This window comes from Pagrus pagrus, assembly GCF_965226575.1.
Source record: "Pagrus pagrus genome assembly, chromosome: 22".
Classification (NCBI taxonomy): domain Eukaryota; kingdom Metazoa; phylum Chordata; class Actinopteri; order Spariformes; family Sparidae; genus Pagrus; species Pagrus pagrus.
Genome location: NC_140204.1, coordinates 5,383,685 through 5,400,257, shown reverse-complemented (window position 1 = coordinate 5,400,257; position 16,573 = coordinate 5,383,685). Strand labels below are relative to the sequence as shown.

Sequence of the window (16,573 nt, the reverse complement as noted above, 5' to 3'; positions counted from 1 at the left end):
ATATCTTTAAACAAAAAGACTAAACCTCCTGAGGTCCTGTCGGAGTTAACAGTAAAAAAAAACAAAGATTTTGGGGAAATTCACCCATTCTCAGACAAAGGAAATGTAAAGTTTGGACTTTAAACGAGTCAGACTGAAACTAACTACTCATGAATTAGATGTTTCTAGAGAAGGAAAACAAAATAACTACAGGACATCAGGCGCCCTGAAAGTTGATCTAGGTCTGTGAGGGTTTAAATTAACTGATCAATTAATCGTTTGGTCTGCAAATTGTCTGAAAATGGTGAAAATCCCAAGATGACACCCTCCTACATCAAAAAACCCACAGTTATTCACTTTAAATGTACAAATTCGAGGAATATTTGTGTTGAAAAAACAGCGACGCTACAAAAATACGATGATGTCATACAATCTGATGATTTGCTGCAGATTAAGCGAGCCAGCCGTATATAAAGTAGCTAAAATTAGCTTAAAATGCAACTTGCACATTAAAACATGACATATAACAACATTGTACTGCACGGTGAGTACTGTTACTCTTAATACTTGCTGAGAATACTTTCACTTTATTACTAAAAATCAGTGAGGTCACTGAGTTCAGATGAGATATGAAGGACGGGGGGAGGTGAGGAGAGGAAAGAAGAGGTGCAGACAGGTGTGCGACCTCTTCAAGGAGCTGGAGGGCAGCGGGGGGGGAGGTGGTGATGGTGATGGTGGGGGGGGCTAGTAGCTACGGCGATGACAAGGAATGTTCACGTCGCCCCTGGCAACGGTTCATTAGCTATCGGCCCTCACAGGCTGACGGGTCCTAGGCCCAGACCTGTTCCTCCCAAACCGTCTGTCACGAGGAATACCAGAGCGGCGCTGACGGAGGAGGAGCGGCGCTCGAGGAAACGTCACGACGACGGCTGCTTAGTTACGCCATCTTCTTTCTAGACATGTTGTTGTCAGTGATGGAATGTAACTAAGTACATTTACTCGAGTACTGCACTTAAGTACGATTACTTAAGTTGAGGTACTTGTACTTAATGTTACTCGAATATTTCCATTTTCTTCAACATTATACTTCCTACTTTATTTATTTGATTACCTTAGTTACTAGTTACTTTGTAGATTACATGCTGCCTGATCAAGTATGTTTAATATCAGATACTTTAAGACAATATGTTGTACCTGGAGGTTAATCAAATGTTAGTTTATAGTTATTTCAATGTTAAGTAACAATAAAAATTGCTTTATAATCCATTTATCAAGCAATTCTTTACTGCAACTGATGTTTATAATACTTTTTTAAATGGTTAATAAACAGTTAATAGTTAAAAACGTGTCACTAAAGTTGAACTGATTATAAATAATGTTGGTTATGATCATAAAGTGTTACTAACACAACTCAGTAAGGCCTGAATGTGATTCAGTGTGATGACTCTGCAGGTTATTTTCTCAATCCGTCGATAAACCATCAAAAAACATCAGAAAACTGTGAAAAAAGCTCAAGAAGCCGACATCAGATGTCTTGTTTTGTCCGAGCAACAGTCCCACACTAAAATATTTAATAAACTGTGATACAAGATGAAGCAAAGCAGCAAACTCTCCCGTTTGAGGAGCAGGAGCTGTCAAATATTTGACTAATAAATCAAATCTCCTAATCGCAGCGGTTCCTGTCTCTTCACAAAGGTAAAAGCAGTTTGGAGACCTGGTCGGAAGGTCAGCGTGGCCGCGAGGAGACCTTCCTGTGATGTAGGTACTGTTTTGAAATATGCACTTAATAAGCTTACGCTGTGTACAAAATACTGCACATACCTCCTCGTGCCGCCACGCAAGCTGAAAGGGTGAGATGTATGTGGAAGCTATCACTGCTCGGTGACGTCGCTGTGCAAAGAAAGTGAAGCGTGACAAAGACAAAAGGAGTGGAGGTGTGAAAGTTCGGCAGTCTGAGCTGGTGAAGGCTGCTCTCAGTGTGTTTCTGTGCTGTTAAATGTCAAATGAATCCACCATTGTCTGCACTTCGTGCTCTTGCAGGCCCCTCAAAGTTACTGAAACGCTCTGACAGTCAGATCTTTGTATCACTTCATCTCGTAGCCTGCAGACAGAACCAACGACAACACCACCACCTTCTCCTGCAGTGTGTTCAGGCCTGCAGGTTTCAGTTTGTGTGTGTGTGTGTGTGTCCTCTTTTTAAAGCCTTCGAGCCACGAATCTCTGAGCCATGTCAAACAGCCAATAAGATCCAAAAGATCTGCGAAGCACTCAGTCATGAGATAATGGAAGATGTGACAGGCGATAGAGGAGGTATGCAACATTATAACATGTATAATGAAGGTTTTATTGTCTCCTTTGCCATTTTCATTTTACGTGAAATACAGCAAATGTCAGAGAAGTTGCCGGCTGTCGATCACTCGGGGGAAACATGCCGGAGCAGAGCGTAACGTCGCGTCATTGGCCGAATTCCTGCGAGCTGCTGTAAGGACTCGCCGAGCGCAACAAGCTGACAAGATATACGCTGTTAAAAGGGCAATAACTGTCTTTTCTGTTGCCTAATTGATCCTCTGTGCCCACGCTGACTCACTTCATCCTCTCTGACTACACTCACACACTAATTTAACACATTAAAGTGTGTGTAGGGTTGAAACAGTGTGATATTTTCATGGTATGACCCCTAAATGAATGAAAAAATGACTTAAAACACCACGGCACACCTAGAAAACGATGTATCGCTGCACTTTTTTCTCTCCTTTGTGTTATTTTGATTGAATATCACGAGGTTGTGGACTGTTCTTTGGATAAAAGCAACATTTTTCTGACATTTTATAGATGAAACAGTTCAACAGAGTCATTAGTCGCAGCTCAAAACCAGAGTTATGTCAGTAAATCTTAAACTTTAGCGTCTCCTCAGAGTAAATATTGTCAAAAACACGCCGCACAGACAGAATTCAGTCCACAAACCAGAGTCAATATCCAAAATGTTGTTTTTTCAGTCGACCCTGCGCTGACGATCACTTCACTGACCTCCTCAGCAGCATGTTTGTGTGATTTCTCTGTCACACACACACACACACACACTCACTCACCAGCACGCTGACCATTCACAGACATAATGAAACCTCACCCCCTTCTTTCACTTGGCCCACAGTTGAAGCTGCTCTCCGGCCAGCGGAGGCTATTTTAGGAACAAGAAGAGGAGCCAGCTAAATAAATATGAGGGGCAACTGCACTCTGTTGACAAACACACCGAAACAGGACGGCAAGAAGCAGAAGGAAGTGACCGGCGGACGGCACGGGAGCCTTCCGGTTGAGGGCGAGATGTTCGCCATCAAGATGATAAGAGAAAAACTTGACCGGTGGTGTTTTCGCAGTTGGCACAATGATCATCTGTCCCCCCTCATTAGTGGCCGTTTGGGGCCACGGTGGGCAACAGGGAACTCAGCCAGAGGACTGGCTGAGGCCCTTCGCTCCGTAATGAATGGGAGTTAAAGCTAAGAGCACGAGGCTCAGGGTGAAGTTGAAGGGAACGGTGCCAGGTAGTGCTAAGCTGCGAGGCACTTCAGTCAAGGCGCTACAATGAGCACTATGCTGGGTAACCTCTGTTAACTGCTTAAATGGATGTTTTTAGGGGTGTGAAGCGACCCAGAGCGAGTGTGTGCAGTTTTAAAACACAGCAGTTGTCAAAGGCGAATTATTACTGATGTAAAGCGCCGTCTTTCTGTGTTATTTTGGTCAACATTGTTCATTTTTATCTCATTTTTCTGCGTTAAAAAAGCACAAAAATGTCACTTTTCACCTGTGAGATCTGGGACAACATGTGAAGACAACAGCATGTTCGCCAGAAGAAAACGTCGGCATTTTACGCTTCTCAAACCGACGGATGTGTCCGGGTTGGTGCTGTTACAGACAAGCAAGACACCACTGTTCAAGGCTGCGTTTCAACATATGTAAGCGTGAAACTACTGGATGATTTTAACGAGAAATCGAGACGTTTTACAGCAACATAACAGGATATTTTTCAGCTGTGTTTGTGGCAATAAAACAGGAAAACTTTGATCGGATATCAGGACAATTTCTAACCATATTTCTGTGACAAAACTGGACATTTTTGACAGCCACATGGCACTTTATGCTTTCTATAAATCACTTTTAATTGCCTCTGTGTCCCAAAGCTGCACAAGAAAACCAGCCCACGCCTTAAGATATCAAACAAAGACGTAAACACTGAAGTAAAGTTGAGTCGACTGTGATTTAAAGGGACCTGGGGGGGAACAGACACCTGACAACAAGAGCTCTTTGTTAGACGTGACGTGAGCGCTACACCTGCCAACAGTTGCACTCGCTCGCAGTCCCACAGCCAGGTATGAGGCCTGAGTTAGCGCTGGAGAAACTGGGCCGGGGGGGTTGCGTGTGAGGAGGGAGTCCCGCCGGCAGCAGCGGGTCAAGGCTGTTTCATGGGCGCCTGCCAGAGGACGGAGTGACCCAGCTACTGGAAATACCCCCTCCAAGGCCTTTAAACGTAGCCGCTACTCCCTCGTAAACAAGATACTGTATCGCTGTGGGAGTTCCCCTCATGAATACCTGAAAATTCACACGCTGCGTATAAAAGTTATACGCCGATAATGACTTGTTAGACACAATCACAGCTTTAAGAGTCAGGATCATAGAAGTAAAGACTGACAGCTGCTCATCAGTCCCGTCACAGGTGATGAACAGTTTGGCCGGTGGGGGTTCAACTGCAGGGCGTGGGTGAGAGCTTCGCACTCAGCTACAAAGCACAGTAAATTACACCTGACTGATGTGGTATTTTCCCCCTCTGGATAGGCCCAGGAGACAAATTGGGAAGCCTTCGTGATTTATGACCCTTCGCATGACAATGCTGATTGACAAAGGTTACTTAGTGGGTACAAGTGAAGAGAAACAGCCACGTCTTTAGCTCGACCGCCCTGAAACGGCCGTAAAACCTCACAGATAACCATCAGTTTTGCAATATTTCGTATGCAAATTGCTGAAAATATAAGTTAGAAAGTCTCCAAAGAACATTAAAATATAAATGTATACACTATAAACTATATATAAACAATTATTCTGACACAAAAACATCAAAAAGACATAAAAAGAAAACTTGAATGTCCTTTTTTTTTGCAATCCACAACATATCTGACAAGAAGTCAGCTCTGAAAAACATGTTTCAAGGCATTAAATCAACAAGTATTTGCCTTCATACATGTGTCTGCTTATACAGCAATAAGCTGGGGCACTTCCATAGCCAGCGGCTGTGTTTTCCTCAGAGCGGTGGCATCATTAACTTTGGCAGCCGCTCCAGCGAAGCTATGACAAAAGGGGGAAGCGAGACAAACACAGACAAGCTGGCATCACGGGCAAAACATCCAATAAAGTGGGAACCCGATGCACCGACGTTCTGCAATTCCTAAGAACCTCAGAGAGGAGAGGAGGGAGGCATATGGCGGAGGTAGATACCTGGCTGCCCGGATTACCTGGCTGGCACAGAGGAGGCAGCGAAGGATGAGTGTGAGACAAAGAGGTGGAAAAACAGAGCGGAGGTATCCGTAATTACAGGGACAGGCAGAGACACAGTGAGGTGGTAATAACTGACACATCTGATGTGCCAATGATAGTGTTCCTATCACACTGGGACGTTAGTGGGCTGAGGCCGGGGCTCACCTCACCATGGATACGGTAACAAGGTGGGCCGGGTTGGAAATGTGTCCTGGTATCAACCATGACAAAGTGAAGGGAAAGTTTTGCTAATGAGAAAATGTTGTTTCTGGAGAACTGGAGAGATAATACAGAGAACACACATGGAACTGTTGGTGGTTGAGGTGCATTGTGGGTAATGTAGGCACCAAGTTGTAGACTATTGGTGCTTTCCATTTGAACTTGGAAGTTGCCAGCTGGCAATTTCAACAGGAACGACTCTCCCTCGACAGTCCCAACCCCAAAGATCCAAGCTATGCTAGCACGCTAAATCAACTGAGAACGATTTAAAATAGCCCAAGATGACGTCCTCAAATGTCTCATTTTGTCGACGACCTAGAGATATTCAGTTTACAGCTGCAAAACTGCCAGAAACAGTTGTATGATTGTCTCAAAATGCTAACTAGCTAACAGTAACTCCTGGTCTGTTAGCATGGTTAGCATGCATGGTTGATTAAATCCCTTTTTTTAAGCTTTAACAGTTCAACCAATGTAAAAAAAGACAAAAGAGAGAGAAGGGGAGCTTTTTCACCCTCCTAATGAGTTCAAGCTAACGCTGCAGTGCTAAAGGCAAAGTTAAACAGGATATTAGCGCTGTGCACACATTTGTTTTGGTTTGGTTTACATTAGCTGCCGGCCACATTTATCTGGCTGCGACGAAATGGGCAAATATGTGCACCTGCACCTTTATTACCCACAACAATGACATTAATGAGGACTAAAGTATGTAATTACAGACTTGATTCAAGAGCATTAATGGTAATTAGAAAGTCACTCAAACACACACATAGCTACACACACCTCGTCCCTGTAAGGGCGGCTGTTCAGACCACCACCACCACCACCACAGTAAACTGACAAACAAAAGAAGATGTGTTCCCTCTGCACAGGCATGCATATGATAATTGCAGTGAGGAGGAAAAAATGTTTGACTTAAAGGGCTGATGTTGGTGGCTAATGCCAAAGTAATGATGTTGTAGGGGAAAAAGTGCAGCATCAAAGCCAAGCGGGAATTCAACCTGTCAAGCTTCCTGACTTCAAAACAAACTTAAAGTGCCCGAGGGGGTTAAGTTTCCATGCTTTCATTGACGATAAGAGGTTCAGAGTCTGGTTTATGAACTTGGATAGAAGAAAAACGTAGTACTGATAGACTTTTAATCATATATTAAGTTTACACATTTAACAGATTTGGATGTCTCCTTTTAGCTCTGTTTTTGGTCCCCACCACCTCCTTAGAGAAATATCTGGCTCTTTAGCTGCTAACTGCTTCACTATGTTCTGTACTGCTATAGTTGCAATCTGTGTCGCTCTGCTGTTTGGTGGTGAACAGGTGGGTTTTTGTTTTTTTTTAGCTTTTTCACTATAAACAGCTGCCTGCTAGAAAGACGAGCTGAAAGACGCTATAACTCATTGTAGGGCTTGTTTGTTTGTCAGTTGTTTGGTTGATTTGTTGGTTGGTTGGTTGGTTGTTCAGCAGGATAACACAAAAACTATTGGATGGATTTTCACGAAACTTGGATTGAGGATGCGTCTCAGCCTAGAAAAGACCCCACTAACGTTTGGTAAAGATCCGGATCTATTTAATATACTTATTAAGGTGGCAAATGCATTTATGAGTGAGTACTGTTGGGTCTAGGCAGAGGTTTGTGCTCTACTAAGTGCCATTTCAGTTCTCTACAGGACTCCTCTCATATTATACATAGCCATTAAATCCATTGTTAATACATAAATATAGATTAGGGCAGCTTCAAGTCACCAAACGTGAGGGACTTGAGGGAGTAAAATGTAAAATGGGTCAATATTGGGGAGTTACATGAAAAGTAAAGAAAGGAGCAACGCGTGGGGAGGTTGAAAGGAACAAGATCAACAAAAAGGAAAGCAAGAAAAGAAAGAATGAAAGACACACAGAGGAGAAAACCCAACAAATGGGGAGAAGTAGATTGGAGGTCTAATCCTTCAGAAGTGCAAACAGCCCTGAGGGGAGCGATGGCATTAAGGAGAAGGGACCGGGCACGTCGAACAAGCCAAGACAGCACTCCCACCGAGCATCCAGCCAGCCAAAAACTGCCCCACCTCAGCTCCTCTCTGACAAGCCTAAAGACCTTCACAAACACACCCCCGGGGCCTGCAGACAGATAGAATAACCCCCCTTTTCTTCCCTCCCCTCTCTATCGGTGCTGTTTTTCGCTCGTCTGCCTTTCATGAGAGGCAGAAAAGCAAAAGACAAAGTGCGATAAACAAATCTGGAGAGAGCGGGCGATGGAATGTTAAGCCGTCGCCGCGGCCGCGAGCCCCTGCTGCCTTTGTGCTCGGACGACCTCTGACCTCGGGAGTTCACCGCGACCAATCGGGGGACAAACTGACAGCGTGTGCTTCGTCAGAAAGAGAAGGAGGCGGAGGGTCGGATATGTGAGAGTGGATGTGCCAAGGCACGGCAGATGGAGGGGGATGATGTGGTGGCATGAAACTGTTTCCTAAACTCGATTGTTTGGCGAAAGCTCCGGTTTGCGCCAGCACCCAACAGCTGCCAAGACTCCCATTAATCCCAATCACAGCCCAAGATCTTCAGTCCCATATCAACTGCAAAAACATTCAATTTATCAGATTACAGTCACTCTTATCAATCATTGCAATCAACCTGTTGTGCATCCGCTCCGGAGATGTTTCAACAGCGATAGCTACAGATCTTTAAACTGTAACCAAACAGATGACTCGAAGGGATGCACTGAAAGATGGATGGAGGCCAGAGCATGTCATGGAGGCTTTTCGGGAAGGATTGCCCAACGCAAACACTGTTACCAAGTGAAAGCCCAACACACAGATGAAGAGGAGGGAGAGGTAGGGCAGAAGGCAGCGTCTGTCAACAGATACGCCAACGTATCTCTTTTGCTTTGTTGCTTTTGGATGCTTTAACACATTTTTTTGACTTTGGCATAACAGTGATCGCATTACACTCCTCCATGATCGACCTGGCCCTTGCCATGTTTTGCAGATCCCAAATAAATATCTGCAAGGTCACTGTCGTTCACGGTTTTGATCTGTGGATGATGAAGATAATAATGCTAGTCAAACATGTGTACCTTCAAAACCTTGTCAGGTCCTTCACCTGACAAGAAAATGAAGAGAGGATGACAATGAACTGATTTAATTTGACGTTCAGCTCACCCAGAAGGCAAAAACATTGGTTCCAATTTTAAAGTAATATCTTTCATTTTTGCACTGTTGGTCAGACAAAACAAGAACTTAAAAGTAACTAAAATGTCAGTTTTTCCTGTTGACAGGCATTTTTCAATAAATCCTGACCTTTTACAAACCAAACAATGACTCACTTTATAGGAAAAGTGGTCAAAATGATGCAGAACAAAGTCCTGATTTGGAGTTGAAAGTTGAAATTATGAGATAAATGTGGACTTTTAATGTTATAATTATGATCTGATCACATAATTCTGACTTTTTATCTCTTGATTTCTACCTTTTATCACATATCTTTAACTTTTTAACTGGCGGAAATGGAAATCTTCCAACGTGACATAACTGACAAGAAAACAATAAGTTTAATTCTCTAACGGTCGTTATCTCATAGAAAAACTTCCAAACAACATGCAAAAAGTTCTGTATTGTGTTAAGTTACTTTGATGCTTCTCTAATGTGGTTTTTGGTTTCACTCATTGATCTCCTCTGACTGCAGATTAGCTTTATTTGTGTACATTACTGTGACATAGAGTAGCTACAAAGCCCGGGTGTACTCTTAAATAGTATCGTCGGGGTATTTCCCAGCCCTTCATCCCACCTGCACTTGCAAAAACACAGAGACGTATACGACTTTATGGGGAAACGTGCATGAGTGCATGTAAAAACCACACAGGTAGAGGAGTCTTAACGGTGGGCGTGGGAGAGAAACAGCAGGGGCTTTTCAACGGTACGTTAAACCTGCTATATGTGCTTTATAGGTTTCCTAATGCACTTACGGGCTAAGTGTTTAAACCTTCTTCTGAGGAAACTGCAGAGGGAGAGAAGCTGGTAGGAAAAGGGTTATTCCAGCTTTTAAAACATGCAAAGAAACGATCTACATCCTGACTCCTCCCGACCCAAGACATGCACCACAAACTGAGAGACGAGTAGCATGACCCGGTCACATCAACCCACAAACACGCAGTCTCCAGATTTACCAGCCGGCTCTTTACCTTTGTCAAATTCCAAAACAGCGTCAGATATTTTCCCTAAACTCGACTAATCTCACCCTGACCCAAATCATCAGCCCTTCAAGCCTTCGGGGGAAAGTAAACTACAGCACGGTCACATCTACAACACGCCGGTATCGTCACATGCGTAACATCTCACATATTTAAAGTCATAAGTTATGTTTAATTGCGCTCGACAGGCGCCTCTGCACTGCAATTATGTTGTTTCGGTGCTTGTCACCTTTGTTTTTCTCACACAGAGCAAACATGTGAATTTCATTGGTGTTTAATGTTGCAAAGTATAAATCAAAAGCACTTAAAAAGTAGAAAAAGAGTATTTTGATGATAAAATATAAGATAAATCGTGCAAAAAGGCCTTAATTGCAACTGCAAATAACTCCAAAACAATAAAAACATAAAGTTTACTATCACATATGACAAAACACGGAAGCAAATCCTTAGATGAGCGCTTGTATCTAAAGCAATAATGAAAGATTGATCTTCCTTTGCAAAGAAAGAAAGAAAGAAAGAGGAAGGGTGAAGAGGTTGTGAGGCACCACAACTCGCAAATCAAACCACAAATCAACTGGTAATGGGTTGTCAGAGTCGTGGAAGCAGCGAGGGCAAGAAGTGATAGGAAAGTGGGGTGTGAGGGGGTAATGATCGGGTGAGGGAGGGAGGGAGGAGGGCAGAAGGGAAAGGAAAAGGAGGTGGGGGACTCCGTTTCGTCGGGGAGGGTCGAGGAACCACAAATCAAGCAGCGATCAGTCGCCTCACTTAGTGTTTCTGGAATGTTCCAGCCTATAGCACCTGCAGGGAGCAAGAGACAGCCTGACAAGTCCTGCCAAGCTCTGGAGGAATTCAACGGAGGGGAGGGGTGAGGAGGGGAGGAGAGGCAAAAGGTAGTCCCTGCAGCATTCGTCAGTTCGTGCAATTAAAGTCTGCGGCATCATTTATGCAACAGAACCACCTCTGAAACACAGATATGTTAAGATGTCCCACGTTTTCTGCAACAACCTCCGGTTAGACACCACTTCTACACCATTTCTTTGACTTTCAACAGAGTCGTCGCATCAGTTAATCTCCTATATATGCTCAGCTTTTCCACAAACACACCGAAGTTGATGTATACGACCACACCCGTGTTTTTCCAGCCCAAAGAAGCAATCTGACAGAAAAATCAGCGATACTGATAAATGCTGAATGAATATCGTACCTGATATTCAGAGATGTTCATCGGTCTACCCCTAGCAGGTACACCTACCTAGCATCAATAAAGAGCAATAAAAGTCAGAGTTAGGGGTCGTTGGACGGGTCGAACACTGAATTTACGTTACGTTACTGTGAGTGACGTATGCGTTGCAAACTCATGCAGAGTGCATTTCTGGATGGTTTCCCAACTGTCCAGGTACGGCAGAGAATCACTCCCTCCAACCTTTTGTTTCCCTCCTCTCCTTCCCGTCATGCCCCCTCCCCTCTCCTCACCATTCCTCCTCACCCGTGTGTGATGTTTTCCCTGTGCCAACAGCTGTGTCAGCCCTTGCAGACACTTTGGAGGAGCTCCTGCAGGTTTTCTCCCTCTCTAGGTTCACTGAAACATCATTTTCAATCACGGAGGTTGAGCTGGGAAATGCTAAAAAGTTGTGAGCTAGCTAAAAGAATTGTTGTGGTGTGAGTTTGGGTTTTGAGTCTCCCACAAATCATGTTTGTATAATGCTAACTAAAGCTAGCTTCTTCTAGGTGAGCTAACTAGACAGTTAACAATAGCTAACAGATGCTATGGTTAGCTAGTAATGAGTAATGAGTAAAAAGGACATCCAACACCAATCGTGTCTTCCAGAAATTCATTTCCAACAGCAAATGTTTTCCAAGAAATGTAGCCTAGCTAGCGATGGCAGTTGTTTTCCCTCCAATTTTTGCAACTGGAAACTCAAGCAAGATTTCTATAGTTTATTAGAATATACTGTATGCTGTTAAACACAGCTGCTGCTAAATGCTAATGCTGTTTTGTACATGAAGCTGTAACACTGATGTCTTCAAGCTTCTACGCCAAATTTCTTGGAAAACAAGAGCGATTAAAACAGTAGGATAACTGAAATACAAGACATTTTCTATAAATTCTGGTATTGTTTGCAGAGAAAGAATCAATAAATCAATATTTTCATGCATATAAGTCACGCTACATTAACCTTACAATGCCACTGCGGTGTCAATCATGCAAGGTAGGCTACAGTATTTCCACTCTGAGACAAACGAGTATGTTTGTGTTCAGTTTTATCTCCTGACGCTGATAACATCTGACTTTGTGTGCTGTCACTGTACAGTAGGCAGGCACAGAGAGATAATCACCTCCACATCTTGATTTAGCCCAAACAACACACACACACACACACACACACACACACTAGCTCAGGGCGCGACCATCGCCACATCACCGCGGCGCTACCCACCCAAGGACCCAGTTACCGCGGTTACGGCAACCCAGACCACCCAATGAACTCATCTGTCAGTCACTCAAGCCCAAACACACACACACACACACATATCCATGCACTCAGCCACCCAGTCACCCACACACACAACACAAAACACCAGGGAGGTGGGAAGTGGGTGGAGGAGTCAATTCAAAGTCAATGCAGCTCCATCAGCTGAGTCCTATTGAGACGCAGGAAGCTTTTTGGCTGCTGACTCGCTTTAATGTTCCCCCGTCAGCGTCTCTGTCGCAGCCGGCGACGACCTTACTGTCACCTGTCGCTCAGCTGGTGGAGCAAGGCACTAGCACTGCAGGGTTGAGGGTTTGATTCCCAGTACATTTCCCCAAATGTGCAATTTTTACATGCTTTACTTAAGAACGTGCTGTTTTACACTTAAATTTTACATATAAAGACCAAATTAATCATAAAAATATGATGCACTTTTGTAAATTTTACTGCCATCTAATATATGAAGTCATTAAAATTAGCCCCAACTCCACCAATCATGACTACAAGACACTTTGGATAAAAGCGCACGTGAGATTTGATTACTTCTGATGCTGATGATACTACTTTATATTTACTTAACGACAATGTTTTAACTACTTTTACTTGTACCTTTATTTATTACATTGAGTTACTGCTACTTTAACTTAAAAGAAAAAGATATATCAATATTTCTTCCACCACTTATTATAAGAAACTTTAGATAAAAGCACACGTGAGAACGGATATTGGAGAAGAGAACTTAAAGAACGAAATTAAAGATTTTGAAGCTTTAACCTGACGTCAACTAAATGAAGTGACGGTGTAATGGAGATCGAGCTCACACTTTTGATTCCCCTGAACCACAAGTCCTGACAAAGCGACAATCAGCCTCCTATCAGCCTGAATGACACCATCAAACAGCACCACTGCTTTCTTATTCTAATACGGGAGGTAGTGGGTGTGTTGCTGCGCTGACCCTTCTCTTCACAACTTAACCTGATGACCCTTGTCATCACAGATGGTCAGCCTGTGTCTCAATAAATGTTCTGTTGTACATTTAGTTGAGTCGCACTCGTATAGTGAATCGTCACGGCCCTGTGAAATCCATGCATCGCCAAAATGTCAACTTTTCGTGCGCTGAGAAACAACAGCCCTTATTCCAGCTGTGTGATAATGCACTTTCAGATAAACTGAAGGGTTTTTTCCATAAACGAACACTTAATAGTAGTTTACTTTAACCCCCTCTACAAACTGCATTTATAAGCTGTTTATAAACCGTTTTGTGAATCACTTACAAAACACTATAATGTAGTTGTAAGCAAACAGGTGTTTGTTAATGTGTTTGTCAACAACTGTGACTAGTAAGTAAGCTAGAGTATAAACAGATAACTGATGACAGTGTAGTAAAGTCAAGTCATCAAATAGAGCAGCTTTAAACGAGGACGTTTTACCTCTCTAGCGCAAGTTTAGCAATAATACGTAGCATGCTACGTCTGCTTTGACTTTCAAAATAAAGCAAGCTGACAAACAGTTCCTCAATTATGACATGTGATGACTTTTGGGGGTTATTAACATTGTAACCAAACAGTCGAGGTTAGGTTTAGGAAAAGATCGTACTACGTTCAGTCTCGTAACTTACGTATTGTTATTTACAAAATTGACTGAACATTATATGTTACATAAACAACATAAGCACTTCACTCATTTTATTACCTTAACTCAGCTACGTAACTTTACTTGAAAACAAATAATTCTGCATGAGAGGGTCACTTCAAGAACTAACCCTAGAGGGGTAACTACAGCGTCACACTTAGCGGCAATACAGTAAAATACAGTTGTTGTAATGTAAAAGATGTCTTCATTGGAGAAGTCATAACTGTCAAAAAAAAATCTAAAATGTACTTTTTTCTTCATACGACTACTTTATAGTGCTTTCAAATGCTGACTGGTGAGCGTTAAAGTAAAGTGTTGCCCTAAATTCAAATTTGGAGATACATTGAAGGTAGAAACTTGTATTTTCCAGTGCTTCCTGTAACAATAATGCAATAAATAAGCAGCTACTAAACTGTGGCTGGTGGTTCTGATTATATCAAAAGTCAGAGAGACATCCATCATATTTGGAGTTCAGGGTTAATATAAGAACAACAGACTCACAGCCCTTTAAAAATGATGTTTCTTCAAATGTGTCTACAAAATAAAGACTTCAAGAATGCAAATATGTAACTTCTGAGTGTCAGTACATCAGATGTTTGCTCGCCCTCTCCAGCTGCAGCAGCAGGAGGAAGTCTTGTATAGGTGTGGCTTGGAAAAAGGCACGTTGCCACTAATAATCTCCTTATCCTGAATATTCATCAGCTGAGGGGGGGCGGGGTTTGAATTGCAAATAACTGCGAGCGGGCCCACTCAAAAGTGAACTACTTTTTTCACTCCCTCGGGCTACTTATAAATGCAAACCCCTTCAGTCCAAAGCTTTTTTTTTTAAAAATGATCCACTTAGTCTGGAGAGCGTTTGGCACAAGTGGTGCGACATTAAAACGCACTTGGAAGTTTGAATATCTATGAAATGACAATGATAAAAGTAGGAGAAATGAGCAGCTGAAGTGTCCTTAAAGGAGAATATTCTGAAATGTGTCTCCTCATGCGGCAGGCTGAAGACACCCACAGCGTGACGCATCGAGGAATAAAGGCACGTAGGAGCAGAACCTGTGCAGAGTGCAGCTCTCTGCTGGGGACGACATGCACGAACGCCACTTTAAACACATTTATAATGCAACAAGCTGAATATTTTCTATTAAATCGCATTTTAAAAAGTGCTTTTTACGCCCCGTTTGACCAGTTGAGCCACTTTTACGCGCATGAAACGTGTCTTCTACCAGCAATCACACATTACGCAGCCACCATGCGAGAGGAAGAAGAAAAAAAAAATTCAGATTCATCGCTGATGCGCTGTAAATAAACTTCCCCAAATAAACCAAAGTGGACAGCCACTTCACGTGAAGGAGGATAGTAAACAAATGGGACTTACTCCGTGCGCAGATCTCACCGCCACGGCGACTGCTATCACACAAATCCTGCAGGAGAAAATAAACATTTCGTTAAGAGTGTGTTTTCCAGTGATTATCAGGCAGGTAGAAGCTGCGCCGGAGCCGGGCCAGTGGAGCCCCACCGCCGCGGACAACAGCGCGGCTTGCTTGCTTTTGCAAAGCCGAAAACTTTTGAATAAATTAATCTGAAGATTTTTTTTAAAAAAGGAGAAGAGCTCACAGGAATTTCATCTTGGTCCGACTGGTAGAGGGGGAACCGCAGGTCGAGACTCGACTCCCTTGTCTTCACCAGCAAGGCACTTCAAACGCGCTCATCGACTGCTCCAAAAAACCCTGTCATCTACCCGGAGACAGAGAAAGAGAGACATAAAGTAGTCCCACCGCCACACACACACAACACACCGCCTGTACGCGCGCACACACAAGCACAAGCGTCAAAAACACAAGCAGCCAGAGGAAAAATCACAGCACCTGATTTCTTTCATTAAAAACGCGAGCTTATCCAACTCACCAAAGTTGCAGCGGTGAAGTCGCTGCTGCGCTCTCCGGGCTGTTGCGCTTCAACTCAGCAGCGCACCACAGCACCAGGAGGAGGAGGGGCCAAAACACATGTCATTCATGCCTCCATACCTTTTTGCTGCCACGGGAGAGTTTTACCACCGCTCACTCTGGACCAGAACCTCTGCGCACACAGCACAGGAAGACGTCTGGGTCTGGTTTCAATCCATGAAATAAAGAAAAAAGGAGGAAAAATGGTCATTTTATGAAAACCTATTGTCATTTTATGAAAATCTATTACGCACAATTAAGAACCATAAAGCACATTTTCGTATACTTTTCTTCACTTTATCAACTTTATGCACATTAAAAGTTATGTTGACTTGCTTGAATTTCTTGATTCGAGCACATCCAGTTGCCTCGACACACCTGGATGACTTAAAAAGTTAGTTTTACGATAATTACTTAACTTCAACGTGACCTTATGAAGCTTTACGCAACATTAACACCCATATAATCAATGAAGAAGGCCCAGTTCTGCCAATATCTATGTCTGTCTCTTCATTTAAACTTAATAAATCAAATACATTTTTATTATATAACCCGAAAATCCCCATCACATCGCCTCAGTGGGTTTTACAATCTGTGCAGTGAACATCCTCCGTCCTTAGACCCTCGATTCCAGTGA

The 16,573-nt window shown here is 43.1% G+C and overlaps 1 protein-coding gene across 2 annotated transcripts in view; it reads right to left on the bottom strand.

Moving 5' to 3' along the window:
• The window catches only part of col4a6 (collagen, type IV, alpha 6), a 116,292-nt gene extending 100,354 nt beyond the window's left edge, over positions 1-15,938 (bottom strand). For both annotated transcript variants that reach the window (XM_084344015.1, XM_084344016.1), the window contains exons 1-3: positions 15,899-15,938; positions 15,608-15,727; positions 15,369-15,414 (exon numbers count right to left, since the gene is read on the bottom strand). In XM_084344015.1, coding sequence (XP_084200141.1) covers positions 15,369-15,414; positions 15,608-15,618 — 57 coding nt within the window. In that variant the 5' untranslated portion in view covers positions 15,619-15,727; positions 15,899-15,938. The remainder of the gene's footprint in view (positions 1-15,368; positions 15,415-15,607; positions 15,728-15,898) is intronic.
• Positions 15,939-16,573: the final 635 nt, after the last annotated feature.